The sequence below is a fragment of the Macrotis lagotis genome, chromosome 2 (genome assembly GCF_037893015.1).
Source record: "Macrotis lagotis isolate mMagLag1 chromosome 2, bilby.v1.9.chrom.fasta, whole genome shotgun sequence".
Taxonomy (NCBI): Eukaryota; Metazoa; Chordata; class Mammalia; order Peramelemorphia; family Peramelidae; genus Macrotis; species Macrotis lagotis.
Genome location: NC_133659.1, coordinates 99,551,313 through 99,570,370, shown reverse-complemented (window position 1 = coordinate 99,570,370; position 19,058 = coordinate 99,551,313). Strand labels below are relative to the sequence as shown.

Sequence of the window (19,058 nt, the reverse complement as noted above, 5' to 3'; positions counted from 1 at the left end):
TATAGATTATATAGTTAGCTATTATATGTATTAATACTATGTATTAATGTATTATGTAAAATATTATGTATTATGTATTAATATGTATTAATATTAGAAACAATATTACTTGTGCATAATTTGTATCCACCAGTAAGTTCCTTAAGAGAAGAGGTTACTTATTTTAATGTTTGAATTTCTAGTATCTCACATAGTGCCTAATACACAGGAGGTGTTTTAAAAATGTTAAGTTAAATTGAATTACATTGGGAATGAATACAACATGCTTAGGGAGGATACCCTCTTGGAAGTGGCACCAAATGTAAAAAAAAGATAAGAAAAGAATTCATATTAGATGAAAATTAAACAGCTTTTTAAAAGTCATGCAACATCATCATTTCCACAGTATTTTGGTTTTACAAGCTTCTTTATATAACATTATCTCATTAGATCTTTACAACAACCTTATTCAATAGATACGAATGTCATTGGTATTCCCTTTTGACAGATGAGGAAAAGGATGTAACTACTGTCAATATGACTAGTGAGTGTTAGAGCCAGTATTTGAATTCAGATCTTCCTGATTTTAAATCCATCTACTCTACCTTATTATGTATCTAAAAGAAAGACAGACATGAACAACTGGCTTCAACCAGACTTCGATTCAGGAGTATATCTGAAAAGATGTGGACATCAAAATCAACTTGATAATTGACACTCTTCTTCCATCTCTTCATTCTCCCTTCTCCACCCCCCATCTCTTTCAGATTTTTCAGCCAGTTTCTTGGTCAGATCAAGGAGAGAAGGTTTTTGAGTTCAAAGAAAATACAATTCCTAAGTTTCTCTTTTGGTTCCAGTTAGGTCAAAGCTTCTGTAAAGGACAAATAACACTCAAACATCAAATTCTCCAAAACCATAAAGGAGATGGAATAGATTGGGAGGCAGAATGATGTAGTGGAGAAGGCAGTGGATTTGGAGTTGGGAAGGAAAATCTTGACTCAGATACTACCCATGTGACTGGCAAATCACTTAATCTCTCTGTGCCTCAGTTTCCAAAGCTGTAAAATGAGTGGTTTGAACCTGATTTCCTTCAAGTCCTTTCTAGTTCTAAATCCAGAAAGGAGTCTATGGTTCAGAAAACTCCTAAAATAGGAGTCCTGAAACTGAGATACACAAGCTTTTTTTTTTTTGGCAAGGCAATGTGGTTAAGTGACTTGCCCAAGGTCACACAGCTAAGTAATTATTGTCTGAGGTCAGATTTGAACTTAGGGCCTCCTGACTTGGTGCTCTATCCACTGCCCCACCATAAGCTTTTAAAAAAAATTCATTTATTTACAAATTTATTTTTCTTAATTATATATAAAAAGCAATTTTCACCATTTGTGTTTTTAATTTTGAGTTATAAAATCTCTCCCTCCCTCTCTCTTTCCCTCCTTCCTAAGCAAGCAGTTTAATATAGGTTATATATGCCTAGTCATGTAAAACCCATTTCCACACTTAGCCACATTACAAAAAAAAAAACGCAAGACAAAAAAGCAAAAAAAAAGTTTGCCTTCAATTGCACTCAAACTTAATCAGTTCTCTTTCTGGAGGTGGACAGCCCTTCATCTTACTTAAGTCCTTTGGAACTGTCCTGGATCATTGCATTGCTGAGAGTAGCTAAACCATTCACAGTTGATCATCATTTTAATATTGCTGTTACTGTGTACAATGTTCTACTGGTTCCAGTCACTTCTAGTTGCATCAGTTCATGTAAATTTTTCAAAGTTTTTATGAAAGCATCTGATTCAACATTTCTTATGGCACAATATTATTTCATCATAATTATTTACCACAACTTGTTTGGTCATTCCCCAATTGATGGGCATTCATTCATTCAATTTCCAATTCCTAGTTCCAAAAAAACTTTGTTAGAAATATTTTTGTTCATATAAGTTCTTTTTCCTTTTTCTTTGATCTCTCTTTGGGATTCAGACCTAGTAACAATATTGCTATGTCAAAGAACAGGTATAGTGTTTTATAGCCCTTTGAGCATAGTTCCAAATTTCTCTCTAGAATGATTCAATCAGTTCATAACTCCATTAACAGTACATTAGCATCCCAATCATGATGGTTTAAAAACTTTAATAACTGTATTTCAATATAATTGGTTTTCTTTGCAATCCTATATATTTTATGCATTTAAAAACATTATTCTGAAAAGGGGTTCACAGTTTTCACCAGACTGGCAAAGGAGTCTAGGACACAAAAAGGACTAAGAATTCCTGTTCTAAATAATAAAACCACTGAAGATATTGTACCCAATTAATACAGAAAATGCCAAAACTTATTTGAATCAAGTAATATATGTCATCTTTGTGGTCATCATTCCATCTTCGGATGCTCCTAAGCCATCATCTCATTACTTTTCTGTCTTGGAAACCTATTTTTGACAACCAGTTGGCGTTCCTCTTGTTTTGGTCAGGGTGTTTCCCCTGGTCCCCTGCAATGAAACTTAAGACTCATGAGGTCAACCTCAGTTCCTGGATGGTTTGATTTCTGGTCAACACATCATGAGCCCAGTCCCCAGAGATTCGGGTGAGTGAGAGTTTCAAGCAGACAAAAAGACCAGGAGACAAGGTTTTGTAAAAAGCTATTTATTGTCGAAGACGGGACAATTCTTTGCTGACCAGAGAACTTCATGAATTATTTTTTTTGTTGTTCCCTATCTAAGGAAAGGAGAATATGAGAGCTCAGGAACTCAGGTGATCAGTTCAGAATTTTCCTTCCCTGCAGGACCCTCCCCCACCACTACAAGTCAAGTCTGAATATTTTATAGGACATTGGGTACTAAGGGAAGGAGAAAAGGCAAGAATGGGTAAATAAACCAGTATTGGATCAAATATGATTTGATTGCAATTTTTTAATTTTTGACTAGTCATTTTTCCTGTCCCAAATGCCTCCTTCCCCACCCCTCCAAGCCTCTTGCCGTTGCAGCTTCAGTGTCTGTTACTTCCCCTCATCTTAGGGGCTCTGTAAAACAAGTTTCTGGTGAAAATCTTTCACCATCTTGGGGGTTGTTGCTTAGACATCAAATTCAAGGGCTTGGGTTTTTTTTAAGAAGCTAGCTAAGGCTTTTAAAGAAACCAGCCAGGACCTAGGGTAGCCCACAGAGGAGAAGGTGGTAGTGGTTCTGCAGAGCTTTGAAAACAAAAAGGTGATGGGTGACTAATGTCTTGGTTTGATCAATGACAGTTATGTCTGACACCTCAGAGCACCTTGAAATACCTCAAACATACAAAGATTGCCTTGAAAGGGAGGGTCTTATGAGTGAGGAACTAGGAAGAAAGGGGGAATAGAGGGTAGGGCAGTTCAGAGATTATAGTTTCCAGCCAACAATATCAATTATGTAAGACTGGGGATGGGAGGTGCAGGTGAACTGGAATCACACTGATTTCCAAGACTGGAAGCAAAATCAGAAATGGGAATCCAGCTTTGAAATTCTGGTCAAATAAGATAACATAAGTGAAACACTTTTTGCAAACCTTAAGACACAATATAAATGTAAGCTATTATTATTAGTAGTTATATTCTGACATGGTCTCGCATTTTAGTAAAGAGAGAAATCAGAAACACAAGTCTAGAGAATGAAATTCATTTGCTATGGTTACAGTAAAGTTAGGGAATTTATGATTGTAAGATTCTCTGCATCAGTTTTTTCCCAGTGCCAGTGATCAACCTCCTTTTCAGCAGAAGAAACAGTGAAGAAAATGGTTCAAGGATACAAATAGGGACTGAGAGGAATGTGTGGCCCAGATGCCCTGGTTGGCAAAAGGTGTCCAGTTTATTATCCTTACCCCTGAAGAAGCACTGGTTCTCAACTGCAGGAATCCAGGTAGAGAAGCTGGTGCTGTTGGCTTTGAGGAAAGACACCTAGAGTACAGGAATAGCCATGCCACCCATCTGTTACCTGCTCATTCCTATTCCTCAGGGCTCTTGTTCCATTTCTCTCATGGGTTCAGGGGTAAGGAAAGTCTCGGGGTCATTCTGGTGTTTCGGCCCCGTCCCAAGGCCCAGCCCTGGAATATAGAACTGTCACCCCCTGAGAGAGAGGAGGCTGAGCTCACTCTGCTTGCCAGGGAAGGATGGATCATTTTGCATGACCCCCGAGCCCGAGCCCGGAAGGAGCGATCCAGAAGTAGGTAGATGATGGGGTTGGCTCCACTGTTGACGAAGGCGAGGCAGGTAGAGAGGGTAAGGCCCCAGCGCAGTACCAGAACCAATGGGCATTCTAAAGGCAGAGCCCTCAGGTGGGCAATGTGTAAAAAGGTCTTCAGGATGCTAAAGGGTATCCAGGAACAAGTGAAGGTGCCCACGATGGCAAAGATGATCCTGAGGGAGTTCTTTCTGCCCCGGCCCAGGTGGGGAGGATTCCAGAGTCGTCGAAAGATAAGGGAATAGCAAAAAAGGATGATAACCAGAGGGAGGATGAATGTGAGAAAGAGGAGCAGGAGACTGAGCCACTGGAAGATGTCAGTAGGGTCATCCCCGCACAGGCTGCCTGGACCCTCTGGCTTGGGCAGTAGTTTCCGGTAGACAAGGGAGGGCACACCAGCCAGAATGGAGATGATCCAGATAACTCCACATGTTGTCAACATGCAGCCCTGGTTCCGAAGAGGCCTAGCGTCCAGGACTTTCACCACGGCTAAGTATCTATCCACACTCATGCCAGCCAAAAGCAGCGTACTGGCACATCGGGTCACTGAAATAATAAAACTGCTGATCTTGCAAAGGCCCTCCCCAAAGGTCCAACAGCCACCCAGGCCTGCAGCTGTGGCCCAGAATGGTAGGGTGACCACAAACACCAGATCAGCCACAGCCAGGTGGAGCACAAAGGTATCCACGAGTCGTCGGGGGCCTTGCTGCCCAGACAGCAACCAAACCACAAAGGAATTGCCCACCAGCCCAGCCCCAAAGGCAGCCAGGTAGAGGAAGGGTATAAAGACATGGCCATAGGGAAGGTCAGGAATGGGACAGAATTTTGGCTCCCCATAGTCTCCAGACCATTCATAATTTTCATCCCGCTCTCCAGGACTGGGGCTCCAGGATTCTGTTGTCATGGTGACCGGCTTGTCTAGACGGACTCTCAACCCTAGAGGACTCAGAGGAAATCCCTGTACAAGTAATCCCTGTAGATTTTCTAAGCTGACATCTGGGGCAGCTAGTTAAAATGTTTGCTTCACTACTCATTCCCCTGACACCTCCCTTCCTGCTACCCCAGTAAAGGTGGTTGGAGGAAAAGAGAGGGTGGAGATAGAAGTAGGTGGAGAAAGACTCTTGTAGAAGAGAAAGATGAAGAAGAGCTAGTTTAATCCTACTATCTAATTAATGAGAAAAAAGAGGGGACCTGGTCTTGGGATTCATGAGGGCCACAAGAAGAGGGAGACCTAAAGATGGAACAGTAATGACTCTTAAGGTTATTTCACACCTAAACTTAAAGGAGATTGGAAGACTTTCATCATGTATTTTCTCCACATCTGCAAAAGAAGACCATAGTCAGTCAATAAATAACAAACATTTACTATGTTACCAGAATCTGTGTTAGGTATACCCAAAGAAATGTGAAAGCCATTCCATGCTCTTAAATTCAGTCTAACAAAGGAGACAACATGCAAACATCTATGTCTAAACAAGCTCAATACAGGATAAACTGGAAATAATTAACAGAGGGAAGGGAAGGCACTAAAATGGAGGCTTTCTGTAGAAAGTAGGATTTTAGCTGGGATTGAAGGAATTTAGGGAAACCAGGAGGTGGAGATGAGGGAGGAGAGAATTCCAGGCAGGGGAGTCAGCCAATAAAAATGGTCAAAGTTTGAGGGATGGGGAGGTCAGTGTCACTGGGAAGGTATACAGGTTAAGAAGACTAGACAGGGGCACCTAGGTGGCCCAATGGATAGAGCACCAGCCCTGGGGTCAGGAGTACCTGAGTTCAAATCTGACCTCAGACACTTAATAATGACTTAGCTGTGTGGCCTCGGGCAAGCCACTTAACCCCACTGCCTTTCAAAAACTTAAAAAAAAGACTAGAGAGATGGGGGTCATTAAAGGCTTTGAATGTCAAATCCTGAGGTGATGGGGAGCCCCAGAGCTGATTGAGTAGTGAATTGGTCAGACCTGTGCAGAGTTGGGAGTCCTGGGTTCTAAACCTTTATTAGACTATCTTGGTATTGTTAGCTAATTTACTTTAACTCTCAACAGGGAAGATAGGATAGTGGAGAAAACAGAGCATTGGGAGGCAAAGGACTTAGGCTGGAACACTAACTCTTCTCTATATCATTTGTATGACTGTTGCAAGAGACTAATACAGTTCCATTATGTGTAAAATGATGGAGTTGGACTGGATCAGTGATTCTACTCCTGTGGTCTTTGGAATTATTGCTAAGAATCCATCTCAGTGACTTCACATAGCAAACAGGCAGACATTCTTTCTGGAGTCTCACTGAATAATGTCTCATGTATTACTACTTTTCAAATGCAGGCAGATGTTATGATGAATTTACATTCAAAGTCATTCCTGAATTTAAATGATTATTTTTGTATTTTATATAATACTTTATCATATTAAACACAACACACAAATAAATTACAAATATAATATTATAAATACATTAAATATACTATATAATGTAACATTTATATATTATACATTATAAGTAAATAAATTTGATATATTTATATATTATAAACATTAAATATAAAGTATAAATATAATGCATATTATAAATATAGTAAATTTAACATATAAATGTGATAAATATAATATATAAATGTGACATGTAATACATTTGCATATTTTACATAATTATAAAATTAAAATTAAATCATAATTTGACTTTTAGAATGATGTCTCTGAGTCTGTGTTCCTATCTTTATTTGTGCTTCACCCTGCCTAGTTTGTCTCCAGGGCTGTCTCTAAATTAATTTATGGTAGGACCATAATGCCGGAAGAAACCTCAGAGAACATTTAATCCAACTTCATCATTTTTCTAGATGAAGAATTTGAGACCTAGGGAGATGAAATGATTTGCTGAAAGGCACAAAGGTAGTAAGCTGGGATTTGAACCCAGGTCCTCAAAACACAACCAGTTTTCCACAAGACAATACTATATAATTCCTGGCTTTTTATCCATATATATAAATGGAACAATAACTACTATTGTGTGTAGAAGGAGGATAAAGTTTTGAGATAAAATCTTTGTCCCTTTGATAAGTCTTCTAACCAAGTGTGATTTGTCACAAGGTTAAAGGTGATGCTAAGTTAATTGTCTTAAGAGTCAGAGTTGTAGAAATGTTTGGGGCAGCTTTAGTTGGGGACTGGTCCACAGTGGAAAGATGAACTTAGATACAGTTGTGCAGGTTCTCACCACTATGGAGTTTGGGGGGAAGGTCCTGGAGACTCATAGGTGAGATTTAGGAATGCTATACTTGTAGGGAGAAATTATCTCTATTATTGCCATGTTGACACTTGGGAGCTAAGCCTCTCTATGACTGCTAGGAATACTCCCTTGGCACCCTAGGGCTATTCTTTCCTGCTGGCATCCAAACTTGTTCATATTATTTTATTTCCCAGAAGCAAAACCCTACAAGTATAAATTATAAATAATATTCTCTAGTTCTTCAGAAGATGGTGAATCTGTTTATCACTGTGATTCATAACTCTGCAAATCTGTGACTCATTGTTACAGATACTTATCCCTAAAAATCTTTGGGAAACCACTATCTTTAGCTCCTATTTTCTACAGTGAAAATGAATACAAAACATTTGCTTAACTCCAAAAGTCAGTCAGCAGGAGAACTGGAATCCAGAACTCCTGCTGCTTTCCTCACTGTCTACTCCACTGGGTGTAGCTACCTGCCTCTCAAATTCAGAGAATAGGGGCAAGTTTAGTCTGATACCTAGGAAGTGTGATTGATCCTGAAAATCAAAGATGAATAAAGAGGAAATTCCTAGGGAATTTGGTCTGGTTGGTTAGATGAGTTTTGAAGGGGAAGAAGATGTTTTTTAAGAGTAGAGAAACAATTTGATATGATGAACATGGAGTTAAGATTCTTTCTGGGGATTTGGTCTCTTGCTGACTACAAGTTTATGGTCCAAATTATAGGATGAGGTTCTCCTAGGACAGTGGGGGAGATCCAACAATACTTATTGTATTGATCACCTTTGCTTTCATATGCGTCATTTCCAGATATAATTCAAAGTCACCACCCTATCACTCTCAGTTCTCTATTATAGTAAAGAAAAAAAAGTTAAGCAAAATTAACTATGATTAACAATGGGTACAAGATTCTGCCCCATAGGTTCCTAACTTTCTACTTAAAAGTGGAAAGTGCTTCCTTCTCTCTGGGGCCAAGATTAGTCATTACAATTACTCAACATTTAGCTCATTTTTGGTGTTTTCATTTACATTATTTCAGTTATTTTGTGCAAGTCCTTCCAGTTCTGCCTATTTTCTTTTGACATCAGCTCACACAACTTATATTTCTCTGATCTATACTTAATTTTTCTAAACCTTTGGAAGGATCCACAATTGCCTGGCCTTGTAGGGTCATGCCCAACCAGACTACACAGGATTGTGTTCCTCCTCCTCATCACATTGTCTCCGACAACCCAAGATAGATTTTTGTTTCATGCTCATACCAACATATTGGTGCATAGAGGACACAATGGGCTTAGTGGGGGAAAAGTCAACAAAGTCACTTCTCTTTTATTTGCACCAGCCATAAAGAGTTAGCAGGTCATTATAATTTGACTTTAGAATGATGTCTCTGAGCCTGTGTTCCTATCTTTATTTGTGCTTCACCCTGCCTGGTATGTCTTCAGGATTGTCTCTATCTAAACCCTAGTCATCCTTCAAGTCTCACCCCCCAGTCAATACTCCCACATTTACCAGCAATCTGGAGAATGGCAAGGGACCTTAGAAACTATTGAACCCAATTCCATCATTCCACTGAAGAGGAAAGGACAGGAAGTTGACCAAGATGACAATTAGTTTAATAACAGAGTTAGGGGTATCATAACGGGAGTACCATTTAGAGCTGCTGCTTCTAATCCACACTGCCTTGCTGGGTTCTTTTCTCATCTATCAAATTGTGATTGAACATTCTATGACCCTATGACAATTCCCCTCTTGATTATATAATATGTATTCTCTCAATTTTTCATAGGTTTTCTCTTGCCAAGAAGATAAGTTCCTTAAGAAATTGTGAGATGGGGGGTGGCTAGGTGGTACAGTGGATAGAGTACCAGCCTTGGAGTCAGGAGTACCTGAGTTCAAATCCGGCCTCAGACACTTAATAATTACCTAGCTGTGGCCTTGGGCAAGCCAGTTAACCCCATTGCCTTGCAAAAACTAAAAAAAAAAGAAAAAAAAAGAAATTGTGAGATGGAGAGATGTCTATGTTTGTATATGTTTAAATCATGACCCAGTCTGAGATTTTGCCATGTATTATATTTTTAAAATATATATAAATATGTAATATATTTATATGAATTATGTACATTTCCTGTCATATCTAGACCAATTTTAAAAATGAAGTAAACATTCTGGAAAGACAGAGTAGGCCAGAAAACTTTCAGTTCTTCAAATTTCCTCCCCTCCAAAAAAGACAGCACATTGCCTCAGAGCAGCAGAAATAAATATAGGGTAAAGAAGCTATCCCCCTAAAATAATTTGAGATCTCAGGAAAGACCCAACCTTGAGGGGCAGAGGTTCAAACTGAGTGAAGTGAAAACATCCCAGGCCAATTCTGCAGAATCAACAAACCTCTAGTGGTGAGGGGCAGCTGGGTGGAGAGGCACCATGAGCCTTAGTGTTGGGATGGGGGGAGGGGGCTGAACAAATACAGCTGGGCTGACCAGACACATCCAGGGTTGTGGCTGCTGGAGAAGGGGTTCACACCTGCTAAGAGTGGTAGTGAGGGGCGGGGACCCTGTTGACTGTGGGCAGTTGCAGGAGAGCAGAGTCCCCAGTTTCAGTTCCAGGGCAGAGAGAATAGCTGTAGTTTGTAGTCAGCTAGCTGTGACTTAGGAGTGGAGAGGAGAGTCCAAGGTTGGGTCCTGAAACACACCTTAGAAAATAACAGGGAGAAGAACTTGAAGCTTGGGGCATCATTCCTCAATCTTGGGAATGACAACTTAATGACATAATAGCTTCTATAAATCAAACAATCAAACAATAAATAAATAAAAATGAGAAAAGCAAAGGATAAAAAAATCCAACTACAGATAATCACTATGAGGATAGAGAAGATCTGGGTTCATATTCAGAAAGCTTCTCTTTTTTTCAGTGAGAAATGTCAATTTGTCCCAAGCACCAAAAAAAAAATTCTCAGAAGAATTTAAGAAGGACTTTCAAAATCAAAGAAATTGAGGAAAAATCAGGGGAGGAGAAATTGGGTAATCCAAGAAAATTATGAAAAGTCAATTTAAAATAGAAAATCAAAAACTTAAGAAAATAATTCCTTGAAAACTATATCTAGGCAAGGGGAAGCTAATGGAATTCTAAAACACCAAATATTCATTGAACAAAATTAAAAGAATGGAAAAGATAGAGTAAAAAGTGAAATGTCTCATCAGAAAAAAAAATTGATCCAGAGAACAGATTGAGGAGAAATAATATAAAAAATAGAACTACTTGAAAATTAAGATAAAAAGAATATTGCTACAATATTACAAGAAATATTATAGAAAAATTGCCCTGAAGTTCTGGAACAAGAAGACAAAGTAGAAATAGAAAAAAAATCCATTGATCACCACCTGAAAGAGATTCCAGGAGGAAAATGTACCTTAATATCATAGCAGAGTTTCAAAGTTTCCTGGTGAAGGAGAAAATATTGGAAGTAACAAGAAAAAAACAAATTAAATATCATGGAGAGACAATAAGGATTACAAGATAGGTCTTAAACAACTTAAACTACTAAACTGAAGGTCTTAGAATACTCTATATTCTGCAGACCAAAAGATCTGGGGTTACAACCAAGGGTAACTGACCTAGAAAAGTTAAGTAACAATAATGAATGGAAAAAAATGGACATTTAATTCACTTAAAGTCTTTCACTCTTTTTGGGCAGAACTGAGTATGATGGGGTGATTCTAAAAAAAGTGTGTAGAGAAACAAAAAAAGAGTTAATTATCTCATACAAGTGAAGCATAAAAGAAAAACTGACACAGAAGGAACTCAGGAGGGTGGGTAGTGTGGAATCTTATCCTCATCAAGAATGGGTTAAGCTAGGTGGCCCAGTGGATGAAGCACCAGCCCTGGAGTCAGGAGGACCTGAGTTAATAGCCAGGTTCAGGCATTTAATAATTGCCTAGCTGTGTGACCCTGGGCAAGTCACTTAACCCCATTGCCTTAAAAAATTAAAAAAAAGAATGGGTTAAAAACAGATTTTACACACACACACACACACACACACACACACACACACACAAACACAAACACTTGTTTAAAAATCTTCAAAATAGGGGCGGCTAGGTGGTGTAGTGGATAAAGTACTGGCCTTGGAGTCAGGAGTACCTGGGTTCAAATGTGGTCTCAGATACTTAATAATTACCTAGCTGTGTGGCCTTGGACAAGTCACTTAACCCCATTGCCTTGCAAAAAAAAAAACAACCTAAAAAAATCTTCAAAATTGGGGCGGTTAGGTGGTGCAGTGGATAGAGCACCAGCCCTGGAGTCAGGAGGACCTGAGTTAAAAGCCGAGCTCAGACACTTAATAATTACCGAGCCGTGTGTCCTTGGGCAAGCCACTTAACCCCATTGCCTTGCAAAAACCTAAAAAAAAAAAAATCTTCAAAATTTAGAAATAAATAAGAGGGTAAAGGCATAGTTGGGGGGAGAGGATAAGGGAAGGACTTTTAGAGGGATGAACAGTTAAGGGTAGGAAGGTCAGGTAGCAGATATAGAAGTAATGCAGAGAAGTGGGGGGGAAATAGGCTAAATAGAAGGGGAGTGAGCCAAAAATAGGAAGGATGAAAATACACAAATAATTGTAGCTTAGAATGGGAAAGGGAAAAACATGATGGAAATGGAGAGCAGATTAAAAATATGAATTTAACAATATGTTGCCTTCAGGAAATATCATATAAATGAAAGCTACACACAAAAGTAAAAAGGGTAGGAGTAGAATTTAGTATGCAAAAAAGCAAGGATAGAAATCATCATCCCAAAGTTAAAATTAAAAGATTTATTTAAAAAATGAAACTACACTATGTCAGCAATATTATTCAATATTGTTTTAGATCATTTAAAATAATTAAGACAGCATTAATGTCTGCCAAACAGACACAGGAACTATATGAACATAAACATAAAGCACTTGAACATAAACATAAAGCACTTTTTATGTAAAATTCAGATCTAAATAATTGAAGTACTATTTATTATTCATGGGTAAGCAAAATCAGTATAATTATTAAAATGACAATTTTACCTAACTGATTTATTTATTCAAAGTGATCCCAACTAAATTACTAAAAAAAAATTTTACTGAGGAAAAAATAATAAAGTTAATTTGGAAAAATAAAAAGTCAAGAAAAAACCTTAGAAAAAAAAGTGTAAAGGGAGTCCATTCAGCAGTATCAGATCTTAAACTATAAGGGAAAGCATTGCTAATGTGTGAAAAAAAATAATTGATTATTTTAAATTAAAATTTTCTATGATTGGCCTCCAAATTTATCAAGGCTTTAAGTATGTTTTGGAAATAAGTTCTAAGTTTAGTTAAGGACTAATTCGATTTTACTCATAAATTATATTGTCAATGGAAATTATTTGCCCATTTTTTTATTTTTTGTAAGGCAATGGGGGTTAAGTGACTTGCCCAAGGCCACACAGCTAAGTATTAAGTGCCTGAGGCTGAATTTGAACTCACATCCTGCTGACTCCAGGACTCAATATTTCTCCATTTTTTAAAAAGTATCTATCTGATCATTTTAAAAGGCAGAAAAAGAGTTCTTAAATGAGCTTCCTGAGAAAAAGCACTAGGACCAGACAGATTTACAAGTGAATTCTATTAAACACTATATCAGGAACAGAATTTAGGTAAAGATAAAGACAGCAAATAGTATTTGAACTGAAATTTTCTGAAGTTTCAAAATTGGATAACCAGATTTAAATGGCTGTATAACCTCTAGATTTTGTAACCAAAGAAGCAGAGCCCCGATTAGAGCAGTACTGAGAATAAAGCATTTTGTATACCTGGATACACTTCACTTAATGGACTAATCCCAGTTAATTTCTGCCTCTCCTTTATTGGTCAAGGGTAGGGGTTTTTTCAAACCCCCTCCCTTTGGCCAAAAGGGGAAAATGTCAAAATATTTTGAATATACCATTTCCCTGACTTTAATTGATTTTTAAAAATTTATTTTTTCTAATTACATGCTATGAAAGTTTTTTGACATTTATCCACTTGCATATTTACAAATTATATATTTTTCTACCACTCTCCCTTCCCACCCCCCTCCCCTCAGTGGCAAACAGTCTAGTTAAAGTTGTTTTTAAACATTTGTGTTTAACATGTTTATATATTAGTAATTTTGTGTGTGAGGAATTAAGACTTAAAAGAAAAGAAAGAAAACCATGGGACAGGAAGAAAAAATATAAGAGAAATTTTTAAAAAAGTAAACATAGAATCCATTCAGATTCTGAGGGGGTTTTGTTTGTTTTTGGTTTTTTTCTCTGATGTGGATAGTATTGTCAATAGCAGGTCTCTCAAGGTTGTCCCAGCTCTCTGAACTGCTAAGAGGAGTGCATCCATCATAGTTGGTCAACTCATGTTGTTAATGTGTACATTCTCTTGGCTTGAGCAGGCTGAAGAGCTTGGTATAACAATAATCCTTTGTTCTGGGTGATCTCAGCCCCTGGCTAAGTGTATTGCTGTGACCAAAACCAGGCATTCCCTAAGGGATTTATGATTTTAGCTTGCTCTATTTCCCAGGGATCTGAGAGCAGCATCCATTGAATCTCTTGACATGTTCATAATCCCTTTTTGCAACCAGCTACTCCTGGTCCCATTACAAAACTCTGGTGCTGTACTGGGTCCTCTACAGAGTAATAATGTGTATATAAATTCTGCCTTTTCCATCAGCAAAATGAGCCCTCCTTCTCAGGACTCAGGGCGGGAGAGGGGGGAGTTGTTTGCAAATATCATTCTCCTCACTCAAATTAAGTTTGTCCTGACTCTCCTGTCCCTGGTCTGTTTTATGTGGCTCTAGCCACCCACAGGTTAGAGGCTGGTTCCAGTCCAGTTGACATGGGTATGTCACTTAACCTCAGTTTCTTCAACTGTACATTTACCTTTGAAAGTTTGTTGTAAGGATCAAATGAGATAATATTTGAAAAGGGCATGGTATATGGTAGGTGATATATAAATGTTTATTATCTTCCCTTCCTAGAATGTAAACTGCTTGAGAGGAAGAGTTTCATTATTTATATTTGTATTGTCTATACCTAGCTCAGCAGAATCCTTAGCATATAATATAGGTTATTAATATATGCACATTAAATAGAATTAAATTCCTAGAGTAGGAGAACAAGTTGTGAGGTCGATCCTTTGAACATTTTCTTCCTGGCCCCATGACTGGAAGGGGAGATCTTACTATTTTGGGTAATTGAAAGGGCCACCACGCTATCAAGAAACAGGACCAGAGGACCACAGATTTTGTTCTGGACAGTACCTCAGAACCAACAGTTTAAAGAGCTGCAGCCAAGAGCCTGTGACTGGCCCAAGGTTACACAGGTAGCAAATGATATAGGAGGTATCACCATTGTAACAACAAAGCTGATTGTATGTCATTTCCCCCATTAGCATGTGAGCTCCTCAAGGGCAGCCACCAGGTCTTTGCTTTCTCTAACAGTGTAGTCACTGGACCCAGGGCCCTAGACTCCACATCCACTCTACCTTCCCATATAGCTATCATCTCAGTATGGTTCAAATGGTCCATTTTTTCATAAAGTGTCAGTACTAAATACAGGACATGGTGGGGAACCCAAGTCTGGGTTAGAAATGACTATCTAGGCTTCAGACTAAACCCAGGGTGATGACTCAGATGGAAGCCCTGTGGACTGAAGCTGCATACAGATAATAATCGAGCAATTATACGGCACTCCCATAGACTATCTATCGCATCTGAGTCTTACCACAACCCTATGAACTAGAAAACAAAAGTATTATTGTCATCCTCATTTTATAGATGAAAAAGCAGGCTCAGTGAGGTTAGTGCTCATGATAAAATGGCTAGTAGTTGGATTTAAACCTGAATCTCTAAGACCAATTCTCTTTCCATTACATCATACTGCTAAGACATAGATCTCCCTCAGATTCCTCTTCTGGCTATTTGAGGATTTTTTTTGTTGCTATTTGGGGATCTTAAGGAGGAGTCAGAGTTGATCAATCAATTAATAAATTTCTACTATGTATCTGGTACTGTGCCACATAGGATGCAAAGACAAAAAAGGAATCCCCACTTTCAAGTAACTTATTACTAAGGGAAACAATGTGTACATATTTAAATTTATAAAGAATAAATGTATTCAGAATAAATGCAAATAAATATAAATATATTTAATATAATTATATATTTAATTGAACACAATATAAATTAAATATATTTAATAAAACATATTTAGCAGAAACACAAATACAAATATAGTTAACTATGAGGTTAAAAATACAAATATAGTTTAATACGAGGCAGAGGAGGCACTAGCAATTGTTGAGGGTGGGAATGATCAGGAAAGGTAGTGCTTTCACTGAATCTTGAAGGAATGCATTCTAGATATGAAGAATGATCAGTTCAAAAAAATGGAAGTGGGAAAGGGGCCTAGAGGAGGCCACTTTGGTGAGAGGAGGATGAGGAATAATTTATAAGTTTAAAGCATCTGGAAAGAGATTACAATCAGCTTGTAAGGGTCTGTAAAAGTCAATTAATTTTTATTTTTATACAAGTAGCAATAGGAAGTTACTAGAGTTTACTGAGTGGAAAAGACATAGTCAATTTTGAACTTAAGGAAAATTGCTTAAGTAGATAAAGTCCAAAGAGAAAAGATGAGGCAGAAATGCTAATTAGAAGGCTTCCTCAATAGTTCAGGCAAAAATTGTTTAAGGCTGAAATTAAAATGGTCATTGAAAGAGTCAGATTTGAAAGATGAGAAAGGTATATTAGAAATGGTAAAATTTAGCAAATGATCAGGTATATGTAAGGTGAGGGAGAGCCAAAGTTGTTAACCTGAGATACTGGGAAAATGGTGGTCCTTTGATGAAAAGACAGTTTTGGTAGAAGTAAAGACTTGGGGAGAAGATAATTCCATTTTGGAAATGGAGAATGTTATTTTCAAGATAAGAATGACTCCTTCTTGCTCTTACAGATTACTTCTGTTCAAGGTCTCTTAAGAAGATGAAATGCAAACCCTAAAGAAATGCAAAAGGGGGCGGCTAGGTGGTGTAGTGGATAAAGCACCAGCCTTGGAGTCAGGAGTACCTGGGTTCAAATCCGGTCTCAGACACTTAATAATTACCTAGCTGTGTAGCCTTGGGCAAGCCACTTAACCCCATTTGCCTTGCAAAAAAAAAACCTAAAAAAATGCAAAAGGAAAGTCACTGAAAGTACTTTGAGAACTTGTGATGGAAAATACCATACACATCCTGAGAAACAACTATGGAGTCTGAATGCAGACCAAAGCACACTATTTTCCATTTTTAAAATTTGTTTCATAATTTGTTTTTTCCTCCTTTCATGGCTTTTCCCCTTTTTGTCCTGATTCTACTTTCACAACACGACTAATATGGAAATAAGTTTAACATAGTTATACACGTATAACCTTTATCAGATTACTTGCTGTCAAGGGAGGGGAGAGAAAGGAGAAAAATGTGGAACTTAAAAATCTTACCAAAAAAATCAAAGTGAAAAACTCTCTGCATGCAGTTGAAATAATAAATTTATAAAAAAAACCCAATCAGTTTAAAAAAAAGTACTTTGAGAAATAATATTCCCAAGTGGATAAAAATTGCTGGTTTTCTCAAATGCAAGAAAGCATTGGATATATTAAAGTGGTCCTGATATACATTCAAACAAATTTTGTTATTTTATCAAATTCTGTAATGTATCCCTTTGGTAATTTGATTAGTATAGCATCAAAACTATAAATTAACTTTGGTGGTAGTCATTTTTGTCATATAAGTATTAACATGGTCCAGCCATGAGCACTAAATATTCTTCCAATTATTTAAGTTCTTTATTTCATTAGAGCACTTTATAATGGAATCTACCCAAATCTTTCTTGTGCTTTGGTAGTTTGATGATCTCCATATGCATTCTGAAGTTATTTGGAATGGGATTTCTTTTTCTAATATTGACCCTTGTATTGTGTTATCATTTAAGTCATTTTTAAGGGTTTCTTTTGTAGCCTACAATTTATTGTTTTTAAAACTGCATTTCCATTACTTTTTCTGAAAAGAATTTCTTTGCTTCATTCTCTTCATTTAATTTGCTTTCATTCATCTTATCTTTCAGTCTATTCTAGATTTCCCCCCCTTGATTTATAGCCTTTATGCTTTTACTAAAATTTTTATTTATTACCTTACAGTTTGCCCAATGGGTTCCCTTTTCTGTAATGCCTCATTTTTAGTTTCTGTAGTAGACAGGATATTGCCCAGTGGTAGAAATTTTCATTTGTCCTTGGTTGTGTTGTTCATTTGCCTTTTGCCCTGCCTGTGGTCAGTATTTCCCATTTGCCATGAAATTTTCTCTCTGGGAATTCATGGGAGGGACCATGCCTCATCCTTGGTGTTGCACTCAGGGAGCTCTGATTTCCCCTTCTCCTGAGGCAGAATGAGTGACTGGTCTCTAAGCACAAAATAGCTATTTCATATTTAAAATACTCATTTTAAGGTGCCCGTTTTCTTTTAAAGAATATTGGGAACATTTGTCAATGGGACTTCCTCCCATTACCGATATGAGATTTCCCCTTTTCTTTCCTCCTGTTTCAAGCCCTCTCTTTGCCCCTGTGAACATTCCCCTGTAGGTCCTCTTCTTCTTAAAAGACTACAGAAGTTATTTTCCTTTTATCGTTAAAACTTTGACTTGATTAGGGTTCAACACATATTTCCCTTTATCCTCTTCCTCCCCTCTCCTTATTTACATGTTCTCTTCTGCAATTAAGTTCTATAAAAAAAATTGACTCACTTGTACATAGTATATGAGTTTAGTCAATGTTGTCAGATCTATTTCTCCACCATAACTCCTATTGACTTCTGACTTTCACTTTGTTTCTTGTGTAGTTTTAGAAAGAAACCTCTTAAAGATATCTCTGCTGCTTTGTCTGTTGGCTGATTTTTTTTAAGATCATTTTTTTAAGGTTTTTTTTGCAAGGCAAATGGGGGAGGAGGGGCGCGTTAAGTGGCTTGCCCAAGGCCACAGAGCTAGGTAATTAAGTGTCTTGAGGCCAGATTTGAATGCAGGCACTACAGACTCCAGGGCCAGTGCTCTATCCACTGTAGCACCTAGCCACCCCTTCAGATCATTTTTTTTTAGGTTTTTTTGCAAGGCAAATGGAGTGAAATGGCTTGCCCAAGGCCACACCGCTAGGTAATTATTAAGTGTTTGAGACCGGATTTGAACCCAGGTACTCCTGACTCCAAGGCCGGTGCTTTATCCACTACGCCACCTAGCCGCCCCTAGACCATTCTTATATTTCTATTGTTTGGGGTTTTGGAGAAACAAAAAATTGTTCAGATCTCATTTTCTTTATGAGAATTATGTGAATAGTTTTAAATTGAAATGTTCAACTTTTTTCATTAATGGTTAGTCTCAGGCTTTATAGGTCTATTCTATTCCCTTCTGTGATTTCTTGATTTTGGCGATGTTTGTTTGTTTTGTCTTCCTGAGTTGGTGATTTTTGATTCTTTTGATTGTCACTGTTGTTTGTTGTGTTCAAAAGGTCTGGGCAGTTTTCTTGGATGTTCAGGTTTTTTGATTTGCATTCTTCTGGGAGAAAATCCTAAAGTTATCTCTCTTTAGCAACAATGCTTTGTTTTTATAAATG

At 37.7% G+C, this 19,058-nt stretch overlaps 1 protein-coding gene across 1 annotated transcript; it reads right to left on the bottom strand.

Moving 5' to 3' along the window:
* Positions 1 to 2,422: 2,422 nt before the first annotated feature.
* On the bottom strand, positions 2,423 to 5,618 carry GPR25 (G protein-coupled receptor 25). The gene has a single exon (XM_074220402.1). It carries the CDS (start codon positions 5,076 to 5,078, stop codon positions 3,969 to 3,971), a length of 1,110 nt encoding a protein of 369 aa, XP_074076503.1. The 5' UTR covers positions 5,079 to 5,618; the 3' UTR covers positions 2,423 to 3,968.
* Between the last annotated feature and the right edge of the window lie 13,440 nt (positions 5,619 to 19,058).

Coding starts and splice junctions, on each gene's coding strand:
- GPR25 (XM_074220402.1), bottom strand. CDS start 5,078: ATGACAACAGAATCCTGGAGCCCCAGTCCTGGAGAGCGGGATGAAAAT.